This window comes from Dasypus novemcinctus, chromosome 2 (genome assembly GCF_030445035.2).
Source record: "Dasypus novemcinctus isolate mDasNov1 chromosome 2, mDasNov1.1.hap2, whole genome shotgun sequence".
In the NCBI taxonomy this organism is placed as follows: Eukaryota; Metazoa; Chordata; class Mammalia; order Cingulata; family Dasypodidae; genus Dasypus; species Dasypus novemcinctus.
This window is the reverse complement of record NC_080674.1, coordinates 183376551-183403620: the sequence shown is the minus strand read 5'-3', so window position 1 is coordinate 183403620 and position 27070 is coordinate 183376551. Positions and strand designations below refer to the sequence as shown.

The 27070-nt window shown below is 56.8% G+C and overlaps 1 protein-coding gene across 1 annotated transcript in view; it reads right to left on the bottom strand.

Moving 5' to 3' along the window:
* Positions 1 to 25857, bottom strand: part of ERGIC1 (endoplasmic reticulum-golgi intermediate compartment 1) — a 111104-nt gene extending 85247 nt beyond the window's left edge. The window contains exon 1 of the mRNA XM_058282315.2: positions 25730 to 25857. Coding sequence (XP_058138298.1) covers positions 25730 to 25749 — 20 coding nt within the window. The 5' untranslated portion in view covers positions 25750 to 25857. The remainder of the gene's footprint in view (positions 1 to 25729) is intronic.
* Between the last annotated feature and the right edge of the window lie 1213 nt (positions 25858 to 27070).

Here is a 27070-nt window from a genome sequence, read left to right as displayed (position 1 = left end):
TTACAGAAACCTTGGATTCATGACAGCTGACGGTTTTCCATTTCTAGGGGTGAGATAAAGTTGCCTTCTGAAGCTCAGCTATGTAAAAATGAGTTCATTTAAATAAAACATAAAGTCTATAATGACCCAGGTTGATTCAAATGTGGCAGAAATTCTGCAAGAGGCCCAAGAGGGGTTGAAATATGGCAAACGCCGCAAAGCACTCCCCGCGCCTGGGGCTGGGGAATCCTATTGTGGTTGTTCATAGCCTGACATAAATCAGACTTAGGAAAAGACAGGCTCCCTCTGAGCAGGGGAAGACAGAGCTCAGGGGGCGAGAACCAGGCCCCCTTAAAGGAAAGTCAGGGCGAGCCAGCAGAGCTGCTCTGGGGAACTCTTCATGGACTCAGGATTTTACAGCCAGAAGAGACCTGCTCTTGTGTGCTGAAACTCCCACCATGGAAGGGGCCAGTCCATAAACACATACATTTTTTTCTCTACTGTACTTTTTAAATCTTTCCCCTTTATCTTACGCCATCCTGTTAAACTTTTCATTTTGAGATCATTTCAGCCTTACAGACGAGTTGCACAAATAGTACAGAAAGTTCCCATACACCCTTCCCCCGGCTTCCCTGCCTGTTAAAATCTTACATAACCAGAGAACCATTCAACACTAAGAAATTAACCTTGGTACGATGCCATAAAACTAAACAACAGAATTTACTTGCACTTCGTTAGTTTTTCCACTAATGTCCTTTTTTTCTCTTCCCGGATCCAATCCAGGATCCCACGTTGCATTCCAGAGCCATGGTCTCCGTAGGCCTGCCTGCTCTGTGACAGTTCCTCAGTGTTTCCTTGTCTTTCATCACCTTGACACTTTCAGGTGGAATTGATCAGGTTATTTTGTAGAAAGTTCCTCCATTTGGATTTGTCTGATGTTTTCTCGTGACTCGACTAAAGTTATGATGTTGAGATGTCTTATTCCCACTGATGTTAGCTTTGATCACCTGGGTAAAAGGCTGTCTGCCAGGAGAATCCACTGTAGAGTTACTATTTTCCCCTTTGTGATTACTAAATATTTTGGGGGTGATATTCTGAGATGATCCAAATACCCTGTTTCTGCTTAAACTTTCTCCCACTAATTTTGTCACCCATTGGTGGATTTCAACTGCAGCAATTATTACTGTGGTGCTCTAGTGGTGATTTTTTATTTCCACCAGTCTTTCTACACTTACTGGAATACCTTGTGCATGTGTGTGTGTGTGTGTGTGTGCGTGTGCAGGCACACATGCCTTAGGGGGGGAAAAAGTCCTTGGCAGGAATTCACAAACTTTCCAGTAGGCAAAGCTGGCCTCAAGATAAATCACCTCCTTCTACATAGTCACTGAAAAACAAAAAACAGTCCATTGCCTCCAAGGACTTTTTATTTCCATTTCTTTTTTTCTTCTCTTCTTCCCTCACCTTGTCCTACCCCACCCTGAGTGTTAGAGGTGGCAGGCACCAGGGTGGTCTAGCAATGTTCAAGACTATACACAGCGCACCGCGAGCCAGAACCAGACCAGTTCTGCCCTGGTTCTGGACATCCAGGCCTGGACACGGGCTCTCCTGATCAGTTCCTGAGGACCTACTGCGTGGCAATCACAGTACTAGGCATCTCAGCCTACTAGGTGCCTCATTTAATTGCTATAACAACTTCAGGAGCTCAGTATGATGTTTCCCAATTTGCAGATAAGGAAACTGAGGCCCGTTTATTTAGCCAATAAATATTTAGTATACACAGGTGCCAGGCACTGCCGACGAACATGGGGAAATGGGGGTGAATAGGACAAGGCAAGGCCCACACCTTTGAGGAACTCGTGTCCTCATAAACCAACAAAAAGAGGACGGGACAGTTCTGCAGTGGGCTAAGAGGTAGGAAGGAGAACCACCCCAGGTGGCTTGAGAGCAGGTGATGGGGGGGCATACTTCAGGCTGGATGGACAGGGCAGGCCCCTCCATGCAGAGACCTGAAGGAAGAGAAGGTGCCACCGTGCCGAGCCTGGGAAAGCATGCCAGGCAGAGGACAGCAGTGCTGAGCAGAGGCTCTGTGGTGGGAGGGGAACCCACCTGTCCAGGGAGCAGCAAGGCTGTTGCAGCCAGAGCGCCAGGAGACGGCACGGACGAGGCCAGTGAGGTGGGCGGAGGTCAGGGCACACGGGGCCCTGCCAGCCAGGGCAAGGGCTCCAGATTGTTCTCCACGGAGCGATCTGGAGCCGAACACCAAGTGCCCGGGAGGGCAGGCAGCGTTTCACCCCGAGTGACCCCGGCGGCCAGCGGCAGAGCCGGGTCTCAGGCTGAGGTCAGCTCACCCCACGCCCGTCCTGGCTGGTCTCTTGGTGGGCGTCCCCGTTCTCCAGGCCACACTGGCCCAGGCCCAGACACCCTGGAACTGGCTTTGGAATGTTTTTGTGCTTAAAAGAAACACAGGCGTGGCTAATGCCCTGAACTTCCTCCCACAACAAAACCAGGGAGAAGCCCCACCCTGGGTACCGCGCCAGAAGAACCTGACACCCGTGCTTCTCCCAGCCCAGCTCCCAGGATCCGCGTCCTCTCCGGGGCCCGCTAGCCTGGCCACACAAGCCTCAGAGTGGGCTCCGCCTCCGTTTCTTTCAAGGCGCCTGAGATTTGCACCCGCCATTCCCATTTCTCTATCTGGCAAGCGCACGTTCACGCAGGGCAGTGCAGAGACGAAAAGCAGGCTCTCGGGAGCCAGGATGAGGGCCCGGGTTCAAATCCAGCCAGGTGACCCGGGCAAGTGAGCCATCTCCTCTGTGCCTCAGCCTCCCGATATGCAAAATGCTCCTAATAACAATACCCATCTCCCAGGGTGGTTGTCAGCATTACATGAGTAAATAGGGGTAAGCATGCAGAACAATGCCAGGTGTCAGCAACTGTCATTATCATTATCAAGGTCCTTCAAGGGTCAGTGTGGGTCGCCACGCCTCTCCCTGCTCTCCTCTGCTCTCCAGAGTAGCCAGCCCACGGCCTCCTGCTTGGGAGCTCTCCAAAGGTGGGGGCTGGCTCTGTCCCTGCCCTCTCCCTGGCACGGAGCCTGGCACTGAGTAAATGTTGTTTGTTAAAAGAATGAATAAGTAAAGAACCAACAGGTAGGAGTGGGATGGTTAGATGTGCGTCAAAGGTAAGATTAAAAGCTTGTAATTACTCAGGACAAATACTTCAAACAAAAGCAATCTGGCAAAGCCGGTAATTCGGAAGGGGCCTGCAGGGTTGGCACCGCTTAAAAGCAAGAAATACAGCAGGGGGGAGAAAAAAGCTATAGGGATAACTCAGCCTCCAAATCTCCCAAGAACTCCGAAGATCGGACTCCAGTTGGGAGTTAGAGGAACCTGCCTTCCAAATCTCAGAGCTACCGCTCACTGGCCGCCAGCTGGGAGGTGGAGAGCTGTGCCCAAAGGCACCTGCCGGCGGGGAGGGCCAGGGCTGGGGTAGCCCACGCCGCACCCAGTGAGGGGGGCAGGTGCAGGGGCTGCAGGCACCCTGAAGAAGGGGGACTATGAAAGTGATTCCCACTGAGGGAGCAGACAGGTAACCAGCAGCCCCGGACAGCCTACAGCAGCGTCTGAGCCTCAGTTTAACCGCAGAGTGGCACGAACAAAGCCAACCACACGGGGCAGGCGGCTGACCCTGTTCCCTCCACTATATGTATATATTTTTTCTTATTTTTTCCCCTTCCCTCCATTGTCTGCTCTGTGTCCATTTGCTGTGTGTCCTTCTGTGTCTGTTGTATTCTATTAGGTGGCTCTGGGAACCCATCCTGGGACCTTCCAGAGTGGGAGAGAAGCGATCATTCTCTTGTGCCACCTCAGCTCCCTAGTTCGCTGCGTCTCACACTGTCTCTTTTTCGTTGCATCATCTTGCTGCGTCAGCTCTCCGTGTGGGCGGCACCACTCCTGGGCGGTCTACTCCCCTGTGCAAGGGCTGCACTCCTTGCGAGGGGGCCACTCCTTGCATGGGGGGCACCCTTGTGTGGAGTGACACTCCTGGCGCATGGCAGCACTGTGCATGGGCCAGGTGGCCACAGGGGCCAAGAGGCCCTGGGTATCGAACCCTGGACCTCCTGTATGGTAGGCAGAAGCTCGATCTGTTGAGCCATATCTGCTTCCCACGATATTATTTTACCCTCCACTGTTTTTACCTATCTTGTTTACAGAGTAAATGCCCAGTGCCTAGAAAAAGGCTGGGCCCAAAGTGGGAGCACAATACATTTGCCAAATGAATCAATGAGTGAGTGAAGAAACGAATGAATGGGCCAATGAACTGAGTAGGCGCCGCGTCCTGTCCTTCCCCTAGAGCCCGCCAGGGAACAGGCAGGGTCTCAATGCCTGGTCCCACCCCTCGGTCTGGAAGAAAGCAGCTGGGGGGCTGGGAGGCAGAGGGTGACTTGGGCCCGGAATGCAGCCTTTTCCTGCCAGCTGGGAAGGGCGATAAGGAGGCGGCTGGTGGGAACCACAGGGAGTTGGGGTGGGGGTGGGAGGGCTGCATCACACTGAGCGGAATGCGAGCTGGGTGTGGAGCTGGGCTGGAAGCAAAGTTCTCAATGACCGGCAGGCCCGGACCAGGACCTTGAACCCCTCTTGAGAGCCGGCGGAGCCAAGAGCCGCTGTCTCATCAAAACAGGAAAAATCATGGAGAAAAAATGCACATGGAAAGGGGCATGGTATTTCCAGGGAACGGCCCGGCCTCGACCCAAAGACCGGCAGGGTGAATGAGGGCAGGAGTGGGCACAGAGGGGGGCATCTGGGGGAGCAGAGCCCTCCCGGGGAAGGTGAGCCTGGTCTACGTGGCGTACTTTTGAGAAAGAAAGGCGCGTGAGCCCCAGAAACCGGGTCATCACAGAGCGTGCCCCACCCACAGGCCGCCTGGCTTCCCACAGAACTTTCTCACCTGGTGCTACTGCCTCCCTCCCTTCCCCGGGGTCCAAGGGCCCCAGAAAACGCAGGCCTGCTTATTCTCGTGTTACCTGCAGGGCAGGGAGCGCGGACGTTGGCTCAAAGCACCTGGCAGGCGTGAGTCCAGGATCCCTGGGCAAGTCCCCGGCAACCTCCTGACCCCCGTTCCTTTCTTTGGATGACAGTGTACAGGCCACCCACGCCTGCAGGGTGCCGGGAAGGGTAACTGGGACTGCGAACTTGGACCTGTCTCTGGCACGCAGTAGGGCCTCAATGAACAACCTTCCTCCTGCTTCCTCCAAGGCCACGGGGGAGCAAGCCACTCGGCAACCGCCCCTGCGCCACGCTCCACGCGCCCAGGGCCCGCCATCCCGAGGCTGGGACTTTCCTCTGCATCACTGCAGGATTCTGGTCCCAAGGGCAAACTGTGAGTCCCTCCTTTAGGGCCTAATTCAAAGAGCAGGACCTGGCCCGCGCACCACCGCCGCCCCTGCTCGGACCCCTGCGGCAAACTCCTCGTCCCTGTCGGTCTAGGGTGAGCTTTTCACGAACATCTGCGTCAAGCCCTTCAAGGGCGAAGGCTCCTGGGGATAAAGGGCAAATCCCTCATCCGGTCCCGGGGCCCCCACGGCCCGCCAGGTGCCCTCCGCATCCAGTTCCTCTTTCACTTCCCCCCAGCAGGGCACGGTACCTCCCCCTCGGGGTCTTGGCCCACGATGCTCCCTCCCCTGGGCTTCCGCCCCCTTCAGCCACCCCACAAGCCCTAAGCATCCTCCGGACCCTTAAATGCCACTTCAGCGGGGTCTCCTTGGGCCTCTCCAAGACTCAGGGCTCAGAGACCCTGGCTTTCCTCTCCCAGAAAATTATGAATGTCATTGGGTGTGCAATCGAGTTGCAGAACTGAAGACCCCTGGGGGCAGGGGCTGTCTTCCTCCCGGTCACCCCCAGAGCCCCAGGACCCTGCACGGTCAGGGCAGTAAAAGAAGGAATGAGTGAGTGCAGGATTGCATGGAGCAGTGAATGGGCGAGCAGGAAGCCTCAGGGTGTGAAGAGTGAAAAGGGAGGTAAAGCCGAGAGCAGACGGGAGCCCCAGCTTTTTCTACTCGTGCCCTGGGAGCTCTAAGGGAAGCTGGGAGACAAGAACCCAGGGAGGACGTGCGCTGTACGCAAGGGGGCAGCCTTAGATCCTGGGGTGCACGGGAGCCCAGGAGGGGGTGGGCTGTGACCTAGCGGCCATGGGCTGGACGCTTCTTAAGCCATTCGTATACACCCTCTCGTTCTGCCCTCTTTAGGGGAGGCATTATTATGAGCCCAATGTTACAGATGGGGAAACTGAGTCCCAGGGGGATGGAAGGACCTGCCACAGCTCGGGAGGGTGGGGCCAGGGCTGTGACTCTGACCCAGTGCGCACAAGGCAATGGATTTCATGACGTTAGGACTCGGGAGGAAAGTCCCCTACCCCAGGGACCCCAGCAAGAAACAAACGTAGAAGCATCTCCAAGGAACAGCCAGGGCAGCGGTGCTGGCACTCACAGCGAGTAAGGACAGTCAAGGGGGAGGAAATGGACTGTTCCAGGGATGCCGACCGAGACCCTTCCACAGCCGAGTCCGTGCCCCAGCCCAATTAATCCTCACGACAGCCCTAGGACGGGGGCTAGTGTACAGACCAGGAAGCTGGCGCTCAAAGAAGCCCCCATTAGTCCTAATTCAAGATGCAGAAAACATCACGGGAATTCTCGTGGCTGTATTCTTTTCAGGAACTTCCACATATTTCAACAGGTTTCTAAGGTCCACCGGTGGCCCTGGGACCCCCAACACTATTTTTTTTTTCAAAAACTTTTAAAATTCCCCAAGTGGGGACTCTCCTACTATGAGGTTGCCAGGGTCCCCAAACCTTCATTAATGGCAACAGCAACAACTCCCCCAGTGCTGTCCACGAGCCACCGACAGGCTTAGGCATTTTACGTACATAGAGTAATTATGTTCCCACCACCCTGAGGCGGATCACAAGTGCAGGAGTGGGGATGCGGCGCTAGAACTCTGTCTCTAGGAGAGTACGATACAGGGGTCATGCCAGAGGGAAAAGCACCCTTCCATCATCTTCGGGAAACTGGGAAACCACTTTCCCCTTCCTCTGAGGCCCAGGAACTTTTCACATTCCCTTGATCCCTTCCTTTCTCCTAAGCACCACCCCTGCTGAAGCCCGTAGGATGGCAGCTCCAGCCAGGTTCCTCCAGGCGGTCCACTTCCCCTGCCTGTTGTGTCCTCCTCACCACCGTCCCCGCCTCCCTCCCAACCCCTCGGCAGGCTGCAGAGGCCCATGGGTGCAATGCCACCCCTGCCCTTCCACCGGTCCCGCTCCCTCTCATCTCTCAATGCTCCTCCTCTAGGAAGCACCCCACCCACCCCCCACGTCCCCGATGTGCTCATGCTATCGTTTGCTTCTTTTCCAATCAAGCAATATGGTATGCTCGGCCTCAGCTCCTCTCCAGCCTGCTTGTACAAACCCCGTCGTTCCTACAGGGCTTCTCGCAGGTAAGGAGCAAATCTGTCCCCCTGGGCCTCGCGCTGCAGCCGTGAACCAGCCTCTCCAGCTGAGCTCACCCAACCTCTCGCAGGCAGGGCATTGCCCACAGGTCACTCGCGAGGCACACATCTTTTCTCTGGCCTCAAGTACCGTCAAGTTCCTGCTGACAAGCCACAAACTCAATCACGGATGCATTTTTTTTTTAATTTAGTGGGCCATGACTTACAATTTAATAAGTGGCATCTGACTGACTGTAGGTTAACCTTTTCAAACATAAAGTCGATATGGGAGAGGTCTCTTGGCCAAAAGACTGGATGCCACAGGAGCCGGCAGGGCAGAGGCTGGCCTGGCCCAGGACGCAGGCCCGCCTCGGCCTCACTGCCCACGGGAGCTGCTCACGTCAGACACGGAGCCCCGCTGCCCCAGCGCAGCCCCCTCCTCGCCGTGCTGAGGCTACAGGGCGCGCTCCCCGCCGCCCCGGGCCTGCTCCAGCCTCTGCCTCTGCGTGGGCCCGGGCCCCGCGCCCCACTGCCTGGCCAGTTCTGCTCACCCGAGGTCTCAGCGTGAGACTGACGAGGGGCCCTCCTGGAGTCCAGGACAGGGTGTGCTCAGAAACTCCCCATCCTTCCCTCGATCAGAAAACTCCTGCTCACCTGATGGTTCATCCTCCCAGTGCGAGGGAAGGGTGAGGACCACCTCCCATGGCCAGGACCAGCACAGCGGGCGGTGCACACCGTAGGTGCTCAATAGATAACTCACGTGAACGAATGCACCAATGCACACGCAAAGCGCTGGCCAAGACGGAGCCCGTCTCAGCAGAGGGGCCTGGAGGGGAGGTTCAGGCCTGGCCGCCCTCAGAGGGGGGGCGTGCCCGCCCAGACCAGGTGTGGGAGCAGGGGGTGCCCCGCTCCCACCCCCACTCCCCGCACGAAGCCAGGCCAGGGGCACTCCTGGGCCTGGTGGTGGGCAGGTGGTGCCCTCGCACCCATGCGACCGCCCCTGGGAACGGGGGGCTCTCCCGGGCCTGGGGGGGGGCGGGCGGTGCCCTCGCACCCACGCGGCCGCCCCTGGGAACCGGGGTGCTCTCCTGGGCCTGGTGGGGGGCGGCCCCTGGGAACCGGGGGGCACTCCTGGACCTGGTGGGGGGCGGCCCCTGGGAACCGGGGGGCTCTCCTGGGCCTGGTGGGGGGTGGCCCCTGGGAACCGGGGGGCTCTCCTGGGCCTGGTGGGGGGCAGCCCCTGGGAACCGGGGGGCTCTCTTGGACCTGGTGGTGGGCAGCCCCTGGGAACTGGGGGGCTCTCCTGGACCTGGTGGGGGGCAGGGGTGCCCTCGCACCCATGCGGCCGCCCCTGGGAACCGGGAGGCACTCCTGGACCTTGTGGTGGGCAGCCCCTGGGAACCGGGGGGCACTCCTGGGCCTGGTGGGGGGCGGCCCCTGGGAACGGGGGGGCACTCCTGGGCCTGGTGGGGGGCGGCCCCTGGGAACCGAGGGGCCCCTGGGAACGGGGGGCTCTCCTGGGCCTGGTGGGGGGCAGCCCCTGGGAACCGGGGGGCACTCCTGGGCCTGGTGGGGGGCGGCCCCTGGGAACAGGGGGCTCTCCTGGGCCTGGTGGGGGGCGGCCCCTGGGAACGGGGGGCTCTCCTGGGCCTGGTGGTGGGCGAGCGGTGCCCTCGCACCCATGCGGCTGCCCCTGGGAACGGGGCCTGGGCAGCGCTCTGAAGGGACCCGCTTCAGGAGCCCACGGCAGTCCCCGCCCCACTGCGGTCACGGCCCGATGCCTCAGCGGGCTCATCTCTCCAACGGGGGTAGAGGGACCCGGCTCCCAGCATCCTGTGAGAGTCTCACCTCGAAGGTGACCGGAAGATATGCAAATGCCGGTTACACAGATGGATGTCTTTTTCTCCCCCTTAAATTGCTTTCCTAACGAATCTCCTGAGGAATAACAGCAGCAAATCAGTACCCACCGAACCCCGCGCATGTGCCATGTACTGCACTATCCGAAGCACGTTCCATGAACGGCTCAGGCTTTCCACAACAGCCCCCCAGGGTGGGTACCAGCTGAGCACACAGGAAGGAGCCCAGCGAGGGGCGCGGCTCGCTCCGGCAGGGAAAGCAGCCAGGCTGGGTGTTGAGGCTCGAGTTCCCGCTGCGCAGTCCACTCTCCTGATACCAACTCCCCAGACGGGCTGTAAAATACTGAGGTGCAGGCCCTAATTCCCGACATCCCGATCTCTGGTGGGGCTACAGGAATCTGCACTTTGACCCATTGTGCAGACCATGCCTCCCTGGGACACTCAGACACTGTCTCCAGATTGGCACCATTCACTGCTGTGGGTATTTCTGCATGCAAAAAAAAAAAAAAAGCAAGGCTGCTCGCCCCTCACCGCCATCCCAGCAAACGATGACAATGTGCCTGATTCTCTGTCAACTTCCTTCCAGCTGGTCTGCTTACTGGCAGGCGTAGACGTACAGCTGCTAGTCTCTGCTTGGGCTTTCCAGGCTCAGGCCGATCTTTAAAAAACTTAGGCAAGTCTCCTATTTGCAGAAGGAATCCCATTAGCCATGGGCATATGTCTTAACAACCCACCATTCTCACTTTGCAAATGAGGAAAGGGGGACACAGAGAAGTTTAGGAACTTACCCAAGGTCACAGCTGGTAAGGGGAACACGTGACCCCAGGGAGCCTGTCTCCAGAACCTGGGTCCTTAACTACCGCCTCTCTATTGGGCTGAATCAATCAGGTTCCATCAAGGTGTCCTCACTTTCCAGAGAGACCCCAGGGTGCCTGGTGCCCCTGAACTGACGACGCCCACCACCTTTTTTGGCCCTGGCCCTCTAGGTCCCAGGGATTCTGCCCTGGCCACTGTCTGCCTTAGCCTGTTTTCCTTCAGACTCCCCTGACCCCCTAGGGGGGCCCCTTAGGAACTAGGGGGCAGGTCTCATCAAGGAAGGGAGCCGGCCGGGTGTGAGGCAGAGGGAGCTGGAGAGCAGGTGCCATCCACCGGCGGGGGGGGGGGGGCCCTCAGCAACAGCCGGACGCTGCTGTGCGGCCAGTGGGGCAGGGAGCCCCTTTCTCCATTTTTATGTGAAATCCCCTAATTGGGAAATGCTGACATTTAACTCGAGAATTAGTTCTATAAACGTGAGGGCCAAATACTGATACTTGTTGACAGAATTCAGCCCCCAGTGCTACCAGTTTGCAATCTCTGCTTTAGAAGATCAAACCTGCCAAGGAGTTTCCTAAATGGGGGAAAGAGAACAGTGGGGTTCGGGCATTGAATTGCCATTAAATTAGGACCTGCTATGTGCCAGGAAGCTCTCTCCTTGATGCCTCAAAACAATCCATCCTCGCTGATGGATGCAAAACAGACCTAGAGAGGTGAAGTGAGTTGCCTAAGGACACACAGCAAGTGGGAGGAAGATAGAGACTGAGTTCCGTCAGGCTCCAAAGTTCAGTGTCCTCACCACAGTCCCCGGCGCCTCCCACCCAGCTGTCCCAGGTGTGTGTGGAACGGCAGCTCCAGGACAAGCCAAGTGCCCGGCTGAGTACGTGCTGACTCGTCACGCTCCGGTGAGTGTGGGGCAGGCAGACGTCCCAGTGGGGTGACGTGCTGGCCCTGCCGCAAGGGGCCTGGCCCCGGGTGGGGCAGGCGGGGCAGGGAGGAGGCAGGTGGGTGAACCTCTCCAGCCTCCTTTGACTCAAGGGTGAACTCAGCTCTGACAAATCCCCTGGCTCCGAGGGTGACCCAGTTTCCCAGCTCAGCCAACTGCAGCCGAGGTGGGGAAAGTGGGGCAGGGCCGAAAGCCAGCACCAGCTCCTGCCTTCGAGCGTGCTGGCTGCCTGGAGGAACTTCCGCCCCGACGCCTGCGCTCCTCCAGCTCCAAAATGAAAGTGCTGACCTGGCTGAGCTCGAGGCCCCTCCCAACTCCCACATTTAGGGATTCTAACCAGCCCAGTACCTGAATGCAGGCCAATACTAGGACAAATCATTCCACCTCAGTTTTCTCATCTGTAAAATGGGGGAAATGAAAGCCCCTTTCGTGGGTTTGTCGTGAGAACTGAAGAAGTGGATACATATTTATAGCACATAGTACGGCTCTTTTTTTTTTTTTTATTAAAGATTTTTATTTATGTCAAGGAGGCCCGGGGTTTGAACCGCGGACCTCCCATGTGGTAGACGGACGCCCTAACCACTGAGCCAAAGTCCGTTTCCCCATAGTACAGCTCTTGACACCCAAGAGATGCACAAAAAATATTCACTTCTCCTGTACACTCTCCCATCCCCCCTGCAAATGTCTAGCACCTGCAGCTTCGTCCCTCCCTTTCCTTCCAGAAACATCTGGGCACAGAGGCTGGGTCAGAGGCTTTGCATCAGGATACAGAGACATCAAAACACAAAGCCATGTCCTTGGGAAGGATCTTAGGACAACACAGTCACCAAGACACCAATGACTCCTGCAGTGAATGAAAATGTATGGGGAAGTGGACGTGGCCCAGTGGTTAGGGCATCCGCTTACCACATGGGAGGTCTGCGGTTCAAATCCCAGGCCTCCTTGACCCATGTGAAGCTGGCCCACGTGCAGCACTGATGCGCGCAAGGAGTGCTGTGCCACGCAGGGGTGTCCCCCATGTAGGGGAGCCCCATGCGCAAGGAGCGCGCCCCATAAGGAGAGCCGCCCAGCGCAAAAGAAAGTGCAGCCAGCTCAGGAATGGTGCCGCACACACGGAGAGCTGACGCAGCAAGATGACACAACAAAAAGAAACACAGATACCTGGTGCCACTGATAAGGATAGAAGTGGTCACAGAAGAACACACAGCGAATGGACACAGAGAGCAGACAACTGGGGCGGCAGGGGAGGGGAAGGGGAGAGCAATAAATGAAAAATAAATCTTTAAAGAAAATGTATGGGATTCACATTCACACAACCTGTGTTCCAGCAACTCCTGGACAGCTGTGTGGCCCCAGACCTGTCACTCATCCACTGTGAGCCTCAGTTTCCTCATCTGCAGAGAAAATGATCAACCCTAGACCACAGATGTCTTCGAAGGGCTTGCTAAACTCCTAAGTCCTGTCAGATGCTTTCATGATGATCACTGGTAATTAATATCAAGTATCACATCAATTAAGATTTGTGGTACCCAGTTCCAGAGTTACATTTGAATTCATAATGATTGATCTACTTGCCTGATCCTAAGAATCACTCAGGACTCCTGTGCAAAATGCAGAGTCCACGGCCTATCCCAGCCAGGGAAACCAAATCACTCTCTGCGGTGGCCCAGGGTGCCAGGTGGTTAGGGGAAACCTGCCAGAAAGAACAGAGTTGCCCAACTGAAAAATGGACAACTTGGATCTCTCGAGTCAGGCAATCTAACAGAAAGCATCAGTTTGGGGTCAGAAAGGCTTGAGTTTAGGTCTAGGCTCTGTTATCTAAGCTGTGTGGCTCTAAGCCAGGCCCTCAACCTCTTTGATCTTCAGTTTCCTCAAATTGAACAATCAGGCCTAACCCTCAGACTGGGGTGAGGACAGAATGCCAGATGTCCTCTCCTTCCCAACTCCCATACTCAGGTTCTGGCCACTAAAGTATCATTTCAAGCAAGCAGAGGTAGGGGTGGGCGGTAGGGAGCAGTTCCTGCTGTTCTCCTGCAAGCGGGGCCTGAGGAAGGTCCATCTGCCCAATTCCTGGGGGCACAGTCGGGACTTTTCTGCTCCCACTGCTGGAGGAAAAATCCTTTTGGATGTGTTTACACCCTTACGAGAAAACCCGAACCATTTTCCAAACACAAAGAGGTATGTGTGGCAGCGAAGCACCCAGTCCCAGCAGAGATGGACCCTTTTGCCACATCAGGGGGAGCCTTGCTTGGGGTTCAGGGGGGGTTTCGTGGGAGGTATGAGGCTGGGGAAGCAAGGATCCCACAGCCACAGGCTGGGGTCCTGCCTCCAGCTTGGCCCCTCCCTGCCTCCTTTCCTTCATTCAGTAAACATTTCCTGAGCACCCACTGTGTGCAGGCCCTGGGCTCAGTGCCAGGACCCAGAGAGATGGTCCCTGCCCTCAAGAGCTTAGAGTCCTGGGATGCAGTCACTAAATGATGTGCTGCACAGACCAGTCATTGCAATTGTGCTGGTAATTGCGCTAAATGATCTGAAGGACTCGCCCAGGTGCGGAGAAAGGTCCCTCCAGGGAATATGTCCTCAGCACCCAACACAGGCCAGGCACCGTCCTGAGGGCTCTACACAGACGAGCTCCCTGCATCCTCCTGACAGCCCTGGGGCACCAGGTGCGACTGAGGATGAGGCGGCCGAGGGGCCCAGGTGTGCAGTATCTTGTACAAGGTCATGCATTTAGGAAGCAGTGGAGCTGAGACTTGAACCCGCGGCTGTCAGATCGCAAAGCACTTGCTTTGCCAGGCTGCCATGTCACCGCTGCCGAGCCGACCACCGGGGTTCCCCATGCCCTCTGTGTGCCAGTCCCTGGGGCCGTAGCCTGCAAGAGCCAGCAAAACAGCACGCGTGACAGTGCCCCGCCCTGGGGCACTGAAGTCAGGAGGGGAGCCCGTGCGGCTCAAGGTACACCCAGAGCTGGACGGCAGCAGACAGAGGAGGTGGTACCGTCAGGGAGGGCTGCAGTGGAGCAAGGGAGGGGATCAGCAGGCCAAGGAGAGCAAGGAGGGCTTCGTGGAGGAGGCAGCACTGGAGGCTGGCGGCGAAGGGTGGGCAGGAGAGGCTATCTCATGCGGTGCTAAGAGCCACCTCCTGAATCCCCAGAAAGCAGCTCTGGGCAAGCCTGCCACCTTGTCCACCGTGAAGGGCCTGCAACATGCCAGCGCAAGCCTCCCATCCCCACCCCCCAGCACTCTCTGGTGCTGGGCAAAACCCTGCCATGAAATGGCCCCGCAGGCCTCGCTATCAGCCCTTCTTTCAAAGGTCCTCACAGGCACTGTGGAGTGCAGGGCCCTTCCCAAACCTCCTATCTTGTAGGTTGACAATGAACGTGAAAGGAGATTGTGACCATAACTCTGACATCGACCTGGCATAGCGCAGGACAACCGGTCCTTGCAAGCTCCCTTCTATCCCCATCCTACCACCACCCTCCTTTTTAAAATCATTACGGTAACATACACAAAACACAAAACTTACATGTTAACCACTTTCAAGTGTACACCTCAGTGGTGTTGATGAGATTCACACTGCTGTGCTACTGTCAGCACTGAAACTGCACCCATAGCGCAGTAATTCCCCATTCCTCCCCGTTCCCCCAGCCCCTAGGAAACTCTCATCTATTTTCAGACTCTATGAATTTGCTTATTCGAATCATTTCCTATCAGAGAGTTCATACAATATTTGTCCTTTGCATCTGGCTCATTTCACCCAACACGCTGTGGCCACAGCTCACCCATGCTGTCGCGTGTATCAGGACTTCACTCTTTTTATTCAGCTACATACTACTCCAATGTCTGAACAGACCACGTTTTTTTATCCTCCATTCATCCACTGATGAACGCTCGGGTTGCCTCCACTCCCTGCTCCCTTCCTAAAGTAAGAAGTCCAGAAATGACACAAGGTGCCCGCTGCTGTGTGTTCTGCACAGACAGACAGGGAGAGGGAGTGTGCTATGTCAGGGGAAACGGCTCAGGGGCTGCCGGAGCCAGGAGGGGTGTCAGTGCACACGCGGAGGGGGGCTCGAGAAAGGCTGCGGGTCAAAACGAGGCGCCGCGCAGCCAGGGAGCCTGGCCCGTGCCCCCGACCGCGTGATGAAGGCCTGAGTCCCCAGCAGTGGCAGGTGGGCATCCTGGACCCACCCGGACGTGCCCAGAAGGCACCTCCCAGTTGGGGCCAGTAGCAGTTTGATATAGCTATGAATTCCAAAAAGAAATATTGGATTATTTGTAAACTGATCCTTTCCTCTGGGCATATTAGATTATATTGGATTCAGAGGTTTACTTGGTTAAGAAATCAGGTGAACCTCTGGTGCCAGTAGGGCACTGAGTCCCACCCTTGGTGGTGGGGATCACAGATAAAAGGCATGGCAAGAGTTGAGGGTTTCTTAATGTTGCAGTTTTGATGTTGGATTTGATGCTGAAGCCTCAAGCCGGAGGCCAGGGAAATAAGCTCACAGTGGAAAGAGAAGCCAGCCCCAGGAAGGAAGGAACCTTGAACCCAGACAAAAGCAAGCCCAGGGAAGAGAGGAGCCCAGGAAGCCTGAACCCTGGCAGTCCTCGGCAGCCATCTTGCTCCAACACGTGGCTACAGACTTTGGTGAGGGAAGTAACTTGTGCTTTCTGGCCTGGTTTCTGTAAGCCTCTACCCCAAATAAACACCCTTTATAAAAACCAACCAATTTCTGGTATTTTGCATCAGCACCCTTTTGGCCAACACAGGGCCTCTTGCCCCAAACCCCTAACTGGTCTATTCATGAGAAGACATTGGAAAAATCCAGGCTGGGGGACGCGCTACAGGCCAGCTGTCCTCAAGAACGTCAAGGTCACGAAAAACAAGGAAAGACCAAGCAACTGTCCCCAGCCAGAGGGGACTGGGGAGGCCTGGGCGGCAGACACGCGGTACCCACAGAGAGGGCGTTAATGGAGAAATGGGTGTGAGCCGAACCAAGTCCGCGGTTTAGTTCTCGGCAACGTACCAATGCCAGCTTCTCAGCTGCTACAGACGTGCCGCCGCAGGGAAAGGCGCGGACAAGGCGGGAACGGACGCGAGGCACAGAGGAATTCACTGTACCGCCTTTTCCACTTTTCTATAACTGGCATGATTCCAAAATAAGGCGGCCACTTAATTTAAATGATGGCGACGCAAAACACCGCAGCTAAAACGTAAGCGCCTGGGGGGTTGGGAGGATGGGGCTGTCCATTCGGTTCCGTGCTATATTCTTAGCTTCTAAAACAGTGCCTGGCACGCAGTAGGCCGGCAACGCACACGACTCTGCCACCCCAGCGCGCCCTGGCCTGTCGATGGGGCTCCAGATGATAGCAGCTCCGGACCTGCACAGAGAAAGGGCCCGTCCGCCCCCCCTCGCCTGCTCACCACAGGAAGCCACGGGGCCCGGGGACAATCTCTGGCTCACAGACACGAATGGTGATGGGAAACGGCCTCCCCTCCAGTGACCCAGAGCCCCCCCACCCCAGGCTCCCATGGCAACAGATTATAAACACCACGAAACAGACGGCAGCTGGCGCTGGGGGTGTCCATGGGGTGTCCCTAAGAAAATCAAGCAGATAATACTCCCCTCCCAGGCAGGAAACTGTGGTCAAGAAGGCCAGTGGCGGCATCACAGATAAGTGCTTGAGTCTTAGCCGCGTCACAGCTACGTGCTGTGACCCTGTTCCTTCCCCTCTCTGTGCCTCGGTGCCCTCATCAGGCAAACAGGAGTAAATAAATGGCTTCGACCTGATTTGAGGATTAACTGAAGGAACCCAAGCAAAGCCTCTGGCCTGGCGATGGATACATGGTGGCTACTGTGGACAGTGTTGCTGGCAGCGCTCAGCCTGTGGGGTCACCGAGATACCCCGGGGCTGAAAGGTTTAAAGGATCGAGAGAAAGGGCGTGTCACTCAGAAGGGACTTTTGCCAGCGCTGGGGTTGTCCAACAGAAAAGCCAAGTCCATGGGCAGAAGCTGGCAGTACCAGCCCTGAACCATCCAGGGGAGAGGGGCCCCAGCTCATGGGTCTGGGGCATCATGTCCACGGGCAGGGCGAGGGCCAGCAACTCGGTGGGACAGGGAGCAGGGGAGCCCAGGACAAGCACACTCCACGGGGGACGGGAACGTTCGGCACAGGAGGGGACGCTCAGTGTGGGACAGGGACACCCAGGGTGGGATGGGGGCACACTCAGTGTGCATCAGGAGTGCTCAGTGTGGGACGAGCCCTGCATGGGAGGGCTCAGCGTGGGACGGCCCCAAGGCTGCCTCTGCCAAAGCCGGCTGACCTGGGGGTCCCTCGCGCCACTGCCCTGGCTCCGGCTCAAGTCCCTGCCCACCAGGCCTCCTTCCCAGAGTCCCTGGACTCTGCTCGAAGTGCTGACTACCCAGCGAGCATGTGCGGTCATCCCGGTCTGGGTCCAGCCTCAGGCCATCAGCTCCGAGGGTATGATTTGGTCCAGCATGATGTGAAAAAAAATATAGAATCAGATGTCAGCCAGTTCCATGTAAATTATAAGATTTCCATCGTCTCTTGAAAGTGTAGGGAAGCTGCAGGGCCACAGCAGCGGGACTGTGTTGTGGCTGCCCCTTTCAGATGGAGCAGGGTAGCCCAAATTACCCCGAGGGACCCGCCGGGCCCTGGGGAGTCTGGTTTGGCCCACACAGCTGTTTTTCCACTTAGAGGGGCGCCCGGCCCCCAGCCCTTATCTCCCAGGCGTTGGCAGCGAGCACGTCTCTGGCCCTGCACACCCAAGGGGCCCTGGCTTGACCCTGTCCACCCACCGGCTGACCGTCTGCTGACGTCCACCGGGGCACTGCAAAGAGCTCTGGGCATGGGGCTGCCAGGCCAGCACCAGAGGAAAATTAAACTCCCATTTTCTAAGCCTATGTTTCACATTCCATGTGGCTTCATTTTATCCTCATAAAAATCCTGCAAGAAAAGCACTGCAGCCCAATTTGCAGATGAGAAAAACTGAGGCTCATAGAGGTCAAGAGTCTTGTCCAGGGTCACCCAGCTTGTAAGCGGCGGAGAAGGGATTCGAATGCAGTGAGCGCTGCCCGCTGAGCACAGTGTCGGCGCAGCCGGCTGTGTCTTCCAGGGGAGCCTGTGGTCAGTCCTTGGAAGGATCTGCACTGTGGAAGAGGATTCTGGAAGGTCACCAGTATGTGCCACCATGCACCACTTTATCATGAAGGTTTGGAGAAGCTTCTCCACACCAAGAGTGTGGTGCTCTTTGACCCAAGAAAATATCACAACAGGTCACTTACCACCAGGGTACCCTAGAGTTCTCAAGGGACATTCTGTTTAAATTCTATAAGCCAGTAGTTCCTCGTATGAAAGGAGAAGCAGGGAGAAACCCTGGTGAGGAATCACCCAAATCAACAGCAGTGCAGCACCAGCGAGGCAGGACAGCACCGGGGTGAAGGTCAGGGCTCCTGGAATCTCAGACCCGAGTTCAAGTTCCAGGTCTGCTCTTCTAGCTGTGATCGCGGGACAAGTCAGTTGCCAGCTTGGAGCCTTGATCTCATTTTAAAAATGAATTAATATGGTGATAAGTGCGCAACGCTGTGATTATACTAAAAGCCACCGATTGTGACTTTGAATAGATTGTATTAGGTATGTGGGGGGGAAATGATCTAGAAGTATGACTATAAAGGGGGAGCTTGAGAGGCTTTTTGGGGTGATAGAACTATTCAGCACCCCATTGTGCGACGTGATACACAGATGCACATTCTAGGATGAATCTACCCAGAAAGGCCAATTTTACTGTTTGCTAATTTAAACAATCAAGAAAATAAATAAATAATAACAGCATCTACCTCACAGGGCAGGCATGACTCGTAAACCCAGGAACAGTCAACACACAGGGACTGTTAGGCCTCACTATTCAGATTAGGATTCTTCTCCTCCTCCAAAGAGACTCAAGGTCATTGCCCAAGACCCAGACCAAACTGGGAGAAAGAGGAGCTCATGCCAAGGGGGGGGGGTGGCCTCCGGGACCCCAGGACCCAGTGTTTCGGGGACCTGTGACTGTATTTCAGCTGAACAGCAGCCAGGCTTTTCATCTGGAATAGAGTTCCAACCTTTTGAGCAAACAGAGCATTTAATCAGCTTCAAACGGATCTCGCTTCCTGTCCAGCTGTGCCGCCGGCAGGTTCCGGGAGGAAGGCCAGTGGGGGGCTGGGAGGAGAGGGTTCCACGTCGCAGGTGCGCTGCAGCTCCCCAGGGCCCCTGCTGCACCCCTGGGAGGCCCGGCATCTGAGTGCAGCTCTCCCTGGAGGTAAAAGCAGAACGATCGTGCCCACCGCAGAGGGCGGGAGATAGTGAAGCACCCCACGTATCCCCTGGCTCTCGTCAGCACGGGGAGCCCCGGGCTCCTTCTGCCTCTGCCACGGTGAAGGGTTTTAAAAAAGGAATAAGTAGCAGTGGTGTTGGAGGTTGGGTGTTTTTTTTTTCCTATCCTGTACTTTTCCTACATATTCAACCAATGTAATTAAGTTAACAGACCTAAACATTAAAGCTAATAACAGATACTTAGGCTAATGACCACTTCCTGAAAGATCAATTAGAGAGGGCCATGTTTGCGTTCAGAGAGATGGTTAACAGGTGCTGCTCCATGAACAAATGCGTGTCTTATCTGGCAAAAGCTGGGCTGAACCAGATGACTCTGGTGTCTCTCATGCAGGACTTCTCAGCGCCTTTAGTGAGCTGAAGTACTGTGCCTCTCTAAGAGGGAGCAGCACAGACTGGACCAGGCAGAACCAAATTTCATCATACGGAGCAGGGCTCTGAAAACGTTGACGTGCATTCTTATCGCAGGGGACGTGGGGGCGGGGTATCTTTTAAACTTCAGAGTGGGGGCTAAGATTCTGCATTCCCAAAAGGGCTCCCAGGAGACGCTGGAGGTGCTGCTCTGGGACCACACTTGGAAGAGGAAGAATATAAACAGAAATGCAACATCCCTCATCAGTCACTTTATTGCTGGGGTGACAGAGCCTCGAAGTAGGGAACGGGCTTTCTGGAGGGCACACAGGGCTGCCAGATGTGACCTGAACTCTGCTCGCCAGCCTCCCGCTCCAAGGCTGGAGTCCACCATCTGGCTTTCCTGGTGAGCCCAGCCCTGCTCACTAGAGGTTCTCCCAAGTCACAGCCCCGGCTGTGCATGGGAATCACAAAGCGGTTTTACAAAATACTGAAGTCTGGGTCCCTCCCTCAGATCCTGATGAGCTGGTCTGGGGTGGGACCAGGGTTTGGGGAATTCTTAAAACTCTTCGAGTGATTCCAACGTACAGCCAGCACGAGGATGGCTGATTTAGAGGTCCAGGAAGGTCTCACCCCAAATGCCTCCTCATGCCTGCCTGCTTAGGAAAGAAAAGCCCCCTAGCAGCAACTCCAAAATAAAGCAGGAAAGGCTTAACAGATGGGAGCTGGAACTGAACAAGACCCCGGCGGGCTGCAGGCCTGTCTCAAGCTCCACACGGCATCACAGTCAGGAATCTAAACCAGCCTGGGAGATTTCCCAGACAAGCAGGTACACGTATGCGCTGTACTCTGAAGCCCCAGTGGCCAAGGGGGAAGGCCCAGGGTGAGATGCTGAGAGTTGGGGGCATGGGGAAAGTGTCTTCTGCTAAAGACGATTTTGGAAGCAGGTGTCAGACTCCGTGAGCCTAGTAAAACAGGGTTGAGGACGTAAGCTTCTTAATGAGCACAGCTGGGAGAGGATTAGCGCTGAGAAAGCCAACAGATCCAGCCAGGAGAGGTTTTAGTTCTCTCGGAACTCGGGGAAGGGAGAGGAAAAAGCTTGACAGATGGTCTGGCAGATACGAGCGCAGCTCGGTTCGGCAAGTGCTCACACCCCGGCTCCTTCTGCTCATCTGCCATGTTCCTGAACTTCGCTGCACCTCAGTTTTCTCATCTGTAAAGAGGGGTAACAACAGGGCGGGCATGTGGGGGGCTGCTGGGCGATCCTATGAGGTGACGCGTGCAGGAGGTGGTGACGGGGTGCACCGCGTCCCGGGCCTACGCCCCTCCCCTGGATGTGGTCTCATTTGGAAAGAGGGTCTTTGAAAATGTGATTAGTTAAGGTGAGGCCACGTGGGAGTAGAGGGGCCCCAATCCAACGTGACTGGTGAAAGGTGGACACAGAGAGAGGGGGGAAGAGGCCACAGGAAATCGGGGCAGAGACTGAAACGGTGTATCTGGAAGCCAAGGAACACACAGGATTGCCAGAAAATACCAGAAGCTGAAAGAGACAAGGAAGGCTCTCCCCTAGGGGTTTCAAAGGAGCACGGCCCTGCTGACACCTTAATTTTGAACTTCCAGCCCCCAGCACTGTTAGATGATCCATTTCTAATGTTTTAAGTCATCCAGCTGGTGACACAGATTTACGGCAGCCCTACATGGGCTGGCACTAGAAGGTGTTCAATAAACACGAAATACTGGCTTGATTTTCACCTAATTCTCCCTCTGGTCTAATCTTTCTTTCCCTTTTGCCATGATTTTCAAGGCTATTTATATTTTTTAAAACTTGCTGTAAAGCATGTACTCTTGCCAGGTTCTCGAGTTCCTTCTGGAAAGAGGCAGGGTGGAATTTCGTGCACTCTCGTTAGTTTCTACGTGTGGAGTAGTAGATACACCAGAGCCCCCCGCTGGGGCTGGGGCTCAGCCTGGCGTGGGGAGGACGCAGGGGTCCCGTCGGGCCAGGCCGTGGCGGGGAGCTCAGAGCACTGGGACCCACCGGAGGGCTGAAGCCAGGGCATGAAAAACACAGGGCCACTTTGGAAAGCTCTCCCAGGGTAGTAGGGTGGTGGGGTGGGAGAGAAGCCAGCGGAAAGGCCAGAGTGAGGGGCGACGGAGACCCAACCGAGACACGGTGGCAGAGGCAGCTGGCCCACTCGGAAATTCTGAATACTTTATGACAAGGGGTTCTTTCTGCACCAGGCCCTGCAGGTTAACAGGTCCAGCCTGGCAGGGCCCTCTCACTTGCCCCTCCAGGTACCCTGCCAGGTGAGGCACAAAGGTCAACATCCCCTCTTAAGAATGAAAACACCGAGGCTCCCCGGAGTGGGGGTCAGCTGTCTCAGCCTTGAGGTCGCAGCTCCAGGGCCCCCCTGGCTGGGGAGCCACCGCCTGCGCCTGCCCGGGCCTGGGGCTCCCGCATCCTCACAGGTGGGTGGCGGCAGGTATCTTGGCCCCACGCCAGCCGGAACTGGAGAAGGCCAGGGCCAACACCCACGGATCTAGGTCACAGGGCCAGTTCCACAATGGCAGCGCCTGGCTATTAATGAAATAATTCACAGGAGCAAAGCAAACACAAGGAATCACCGCAGGCCCAGGAAGCTTCCTCTGCTCCCAGCCCTCTCTCCACCCCAGGACGAGTCAGGGAGGGCAAATTCAAGGAAGAAGGCGGGTGGGGGATTCTCCACCAATACCTGAAAATCAGACAAGGAAGACCTGGTGTGCCAAATCACACCACGCCTCTGGCTTCCCTGACAGACGTGCAGAGGCACTTCTGAAGGGGAATTGGGTCCAGCCGTGGTTCCAGGGCTGGAGAGACAACGGTGCATCCAGCAGATACAAATCCTTGCCCTCGGGGCGCTCATGGTCTAATGGGAGGGAGAAAGAGGCTAAGCACATAATAATTAAGGAATTATATGCCAGTTTAGGAGGTAATAGATGCTTCAATGAAAAGAGCCACAATTTGTCGAGCTCTGACTCTAAGTGCCTTAGGCATGCTGTCCCATCAACATCAAATCCTCTCAATAACCCTAATTCAGACACTCCTGTTATCATGCCCATTTCACAGACAGGAAGGACACACAGAAGTAAGCTGCCCCAAGTCTTCCAAGCAGTAAGAGAAAAACAAGGAGTAGCAATAGGACCGGGCAGTAGGGTAACTGAAGCAGGAAGCCTGGTTTCCTCCCTGGCCCTTCCCGGCTCCCTGCAGATCCCAAGAGACCGGATAGGGCTGGGGGATCCTCCTAGACCTTCCTTTTCTCCCAGAACTAAGGTTTTGGAGCTAATGGTCCCAAGTTCGAATCTCAGCTCCACCAGCTTGCCTGCTGTACAGATTTGGGCAAGCTGCTTCCTCTCGGTGAAGTTTCCCTTTCCTTTTGATTTGAAGATCAAAACCCTGTCTCCCAGGTGGCGAGGGGATGGATGTCGAGTCTGCACCCCACAGCGTTTTCAGCAGTGGATGCTCCAGGCGCTGGCTCACAAACACCCAACTCCTGGGCCCCAGGGATGCCCCGGGAGCACCCTGGCCCACTCCTATCGACCCGAGGCTCTGTTTATAACTCTGCCTCCTCTCTTCTTTCCTGCAGCATGGAGATCTAGGGGCCACCACATCACCTGCCGACGTTCCCTGGGTCACCCGGCCGAGGTCTGAGCATGAAGCGGATGTGGCTCAGTCAACACCTGCTGACCTGAGAAGCAAGGTGTGTGGCAGCAGCAGTAGAAACTTCCTTAGAAGCCGAATCCTGGAGCCTTGTAGTTAACAGAGCTTCAAGGGTGTAACTTTACTGAGCACAAATGGTTCGTCCTCCAAGGCACCAACAGGACGTGAACTTGCCATTGTCCGAATTCTGTGAGGAGCCCAAGCCCTCAAGGAACTGCGTAAAACACCTTGCTAAGTTAGGGGAGGGGTGGTGGGAGGTGGTCCACGAGCACTCCAAGACTGAAGCATGCCCAGGAACCCCAGCGCAGCCGGCCTCTGGGACAGCTGTGACATGTCCCTTTACATAGCACTGCCTCACACAGGGTTGGTGCACACAGTGGACCGGCAAGGCCAAAGTCTAGAGCTGACCCTGCCTGCTTTCCTCACTGCACCGCGAACCTTCCACCCACAGGACACCACGCTGGGAGCTGTGCCTGACCTTGAACCCACGTCCCATCCAGCTCCGTGCTCCGGGGCAGGAGCCTCCGCTCTGGAGCCTCAACTTCCTCCTCTGTAAGATGGGTTGCAAAGGTGCAGCACAAAAGGATTAAAATGACCAAAAACAGTGATTTCCCCATCAAGGTCAAAATCACAAAGAACATGGGGATGGGGGGGAAGGGTCTATCTTCATCTCGGGGAAGAGGAGGCCCCGTGGAACCAGGAGTCAGCGAGGCCACTGCAGGTCTCCTGGACTAGATGTTAACCACTGGTGTCAGCACTGGCCCTGAATTCCGTGGAAGGGGCTCGCGTTCAAAACTGGCCTGGCCTGCAAGCACCAGCCTCAGAGATGCTGGCACCTGCCTCAGGGCTGCCTGGAAGGGGCTGGCAAATGCTTGCTCCACGGCACTGGTGCTGAGGACAGGCTGGGGTCTCTCCAGTCCTACACCCCCGGTGTGCCCACACGCCAAGGGGTCACTGCCACTGGACCCTTCTCCCGCCTTAGGCTGACACTTCCTTCAAACCTGTAAGGGCAAGCGGAGAGATAGCACTCCTGTTAAGCAGGCGGCAGAATCCCTATTTTATTGACGAGGAACACACTCCATGGAGAAGCCCCTTGTTCATTCCTGCCCCCCACTTGTGAGCTCAAACTGCCAAGCTTTGTGTTAAGAGCTTCACTGGTGGGGATCTTTTTGCGCAGCCCCATTTTGCAGATGGTGAAACCGAAACACTGAGAGGGTTGAGACGGTTGCTCAGGTTAGGCGCCTGCGCAGGAACCCAGAGCTGCGCCCCTAACTTCTAGAATACGCCCAGCTGCTCCGGGAGGGAGATAGAGCCAGGATTCCAATCCAGCTCCTCCCCACACCGAAGTCCTGTGATTTTCCAGGCTGGACACCCACAGTGTGGTTGTCCCAGGCCAGGGCAGCCCCCAGGGACTCCGCACCTCACGGGAAAATCTGGTGGAGTCCCCTTTCCCGGATGGGCTTCCAGAAGGCCTGGCCCTGCACGATGCGGGCCACGAGGCGCCCGGGACCCCACAAAGGGCCCATTGTGGCAGCTGCAGAAAGTCAAGGCCAGACCTGGCCTGCCCCTCTGCACAGCCCTCCCCATAGCTTCCTGGCCTCCTCCGGCTTGCCGAAGCACCCCCAGACCCAGAGCACAGGACCAGCGCTGGCTAGGAAACAGGCTTCCACCCAAACAGGCCTCCGCCTCCACCCAGCCCCGGCAGCCTCAGGCTGTGGAAACCTAAAACCCCCCAGCTGTTCACGGGCGGAAGGAGGCTGCAGCCCCCTCCGGACCCGTGAGCACCCGGGAGGTCCCTGCCGGTGCCCCCGCCCCACCTGTCAGCTGGGTGGGGCCCACTGCGGGGGCTCAGAAGAAGGGGGGGAGGGAGATGAGCGCAGGCCAGTTGAGGGGGGCAAGGAAATCTGTTTCCCAGTTGGGGGGAGGGGGTGCACGTATGCAAAGTGTCCAGACCAGCAGGGGAAGGGGGCTCGGCGAAGGGGGGAGGTGGGGTGGCCTCGGGAGGTGGGTGGCTTGGTCTTCCGCTGCAGCAGGGGGGCTTCCGCGGCTCCGACAGGCTTTGCGTGCAGCAGGGGGGCTGCCCGGGCCCCCGCTCCCCAGCGCCCGCCCAGGCATGCACAAGGCTGGGGGCCGCTTTGGCGTGCACGGCAGGAGGGGTCCGCGGCGTGCCCGGGCACCCTCCAGGCCCGCCGAGGGGGCTCGCCCCTGGCGGGGGTCGCCACACTCACCTCCTGAAGTCAAAGGGCATCGTGCCGCCGCTGCCGCCGCCGCCGGGGGAGGGAGCGCTGCAGGCCAGGCGGGCCGCGGCGCCGCGTGGGTCCGAGCCGGGAGCCGCCGCCTCCTGCGGCCGCCCCGCCCCCGGCCCCCCCCCCGCCGCCACTCGCCACTCGCCTCCCGCCGCCGGGAAGTGACGCCTCGCGCAGCCCATTGGGCGCCGCCCGCCGCCCCCGGCCGCCCCTTCCGCCCCCGGTTAAAGGGGCCCGTGGGCCTGGAGGGGGAGGGGCGGGCGCTGGGGGGCGCGGGGTGGGGATCGAGGCCCTCGGAGGGGACGGGAGCTCCCGACAGGCTCGAGCGTTCGTTCATTCATTCAGCCCCTCGCTTTGATTTCCTTTACGTTCTATCTGCGGGACGTCGGGCAAATCCCTGTCTTTTCAGAACCCCTTTTATTTTGCACGCTTAAAACAGTTTCAACGAATTGTGAAGATTAAACACTCCAGGTGTTGGCGGAGGAGCCTGTCTAGCTCTTGGGGAAGGCCTACTCCAGTGGCTTGGGAAGGGAAGAGGTAAGGTGGTCCTAGATTTGTCAAGTGAGCTTACCACTTCCCTGCTGTGCCTCTCTGGGAAGGTCACTTGGCTTCTCTGAGCCTGGCTTCCACATCTGCCCAAAGAAGATGACGACAGCTACCTCAAGGGGCTTCTCTCAGGGGATCCAGTGAATTGGAAGAATGGCTGCGCATGGTGCCTGGCACTGAGTGACGTCTCAGGCACCCGAAGCTATTGCGGTTGACATGGTAGCTGTCTGCTTCCATCTCCCACTTGTGGTTCATTCCAAACAAGTGTTCGCTGAACACCTGCCGCGAGCCAGGTCCTGGACTCGCTAGGTTGTCTCAGAGGCAGACTGGGGTCTGCACGGGAATCTGGCCCAGGGGGGACTGTGCCAATTGCCCCCTCCCCAGGCTTGGTTTCCCGCTCTGAAACGCAGTCTTAACTCGGCAGCTCCGTTCCTGCCCCCTGAGAGGGTTAGAAGAGACGGTGGCTGAGGTAAAACAAGACCCTGTTAGGGAGACGCAGAAACTGCGCATCTGGAAGACGACGCAGGCTTGGGAGGGTGGTCGAGGCCTGGAGAGACCCTGTTCTGAACTTCTCTGGGCCTTCCTGGGGTTCTGCCCCTGCTCCTGTACCCCCAAGGTGTGGCAACCCAGAGCGTGAAAACTCCCAGAGGGAGAGGGCGGGGCTCGTGCTCAAAATAGCAGAGCCAGGGGGCTGGCTCCTCATCTGGAAATCCAAGGACAGTACCTGTCCCTCAAGGAAGATTTGGAAGGCCGCAGAAGAACAGCTCCAGCAAAGGG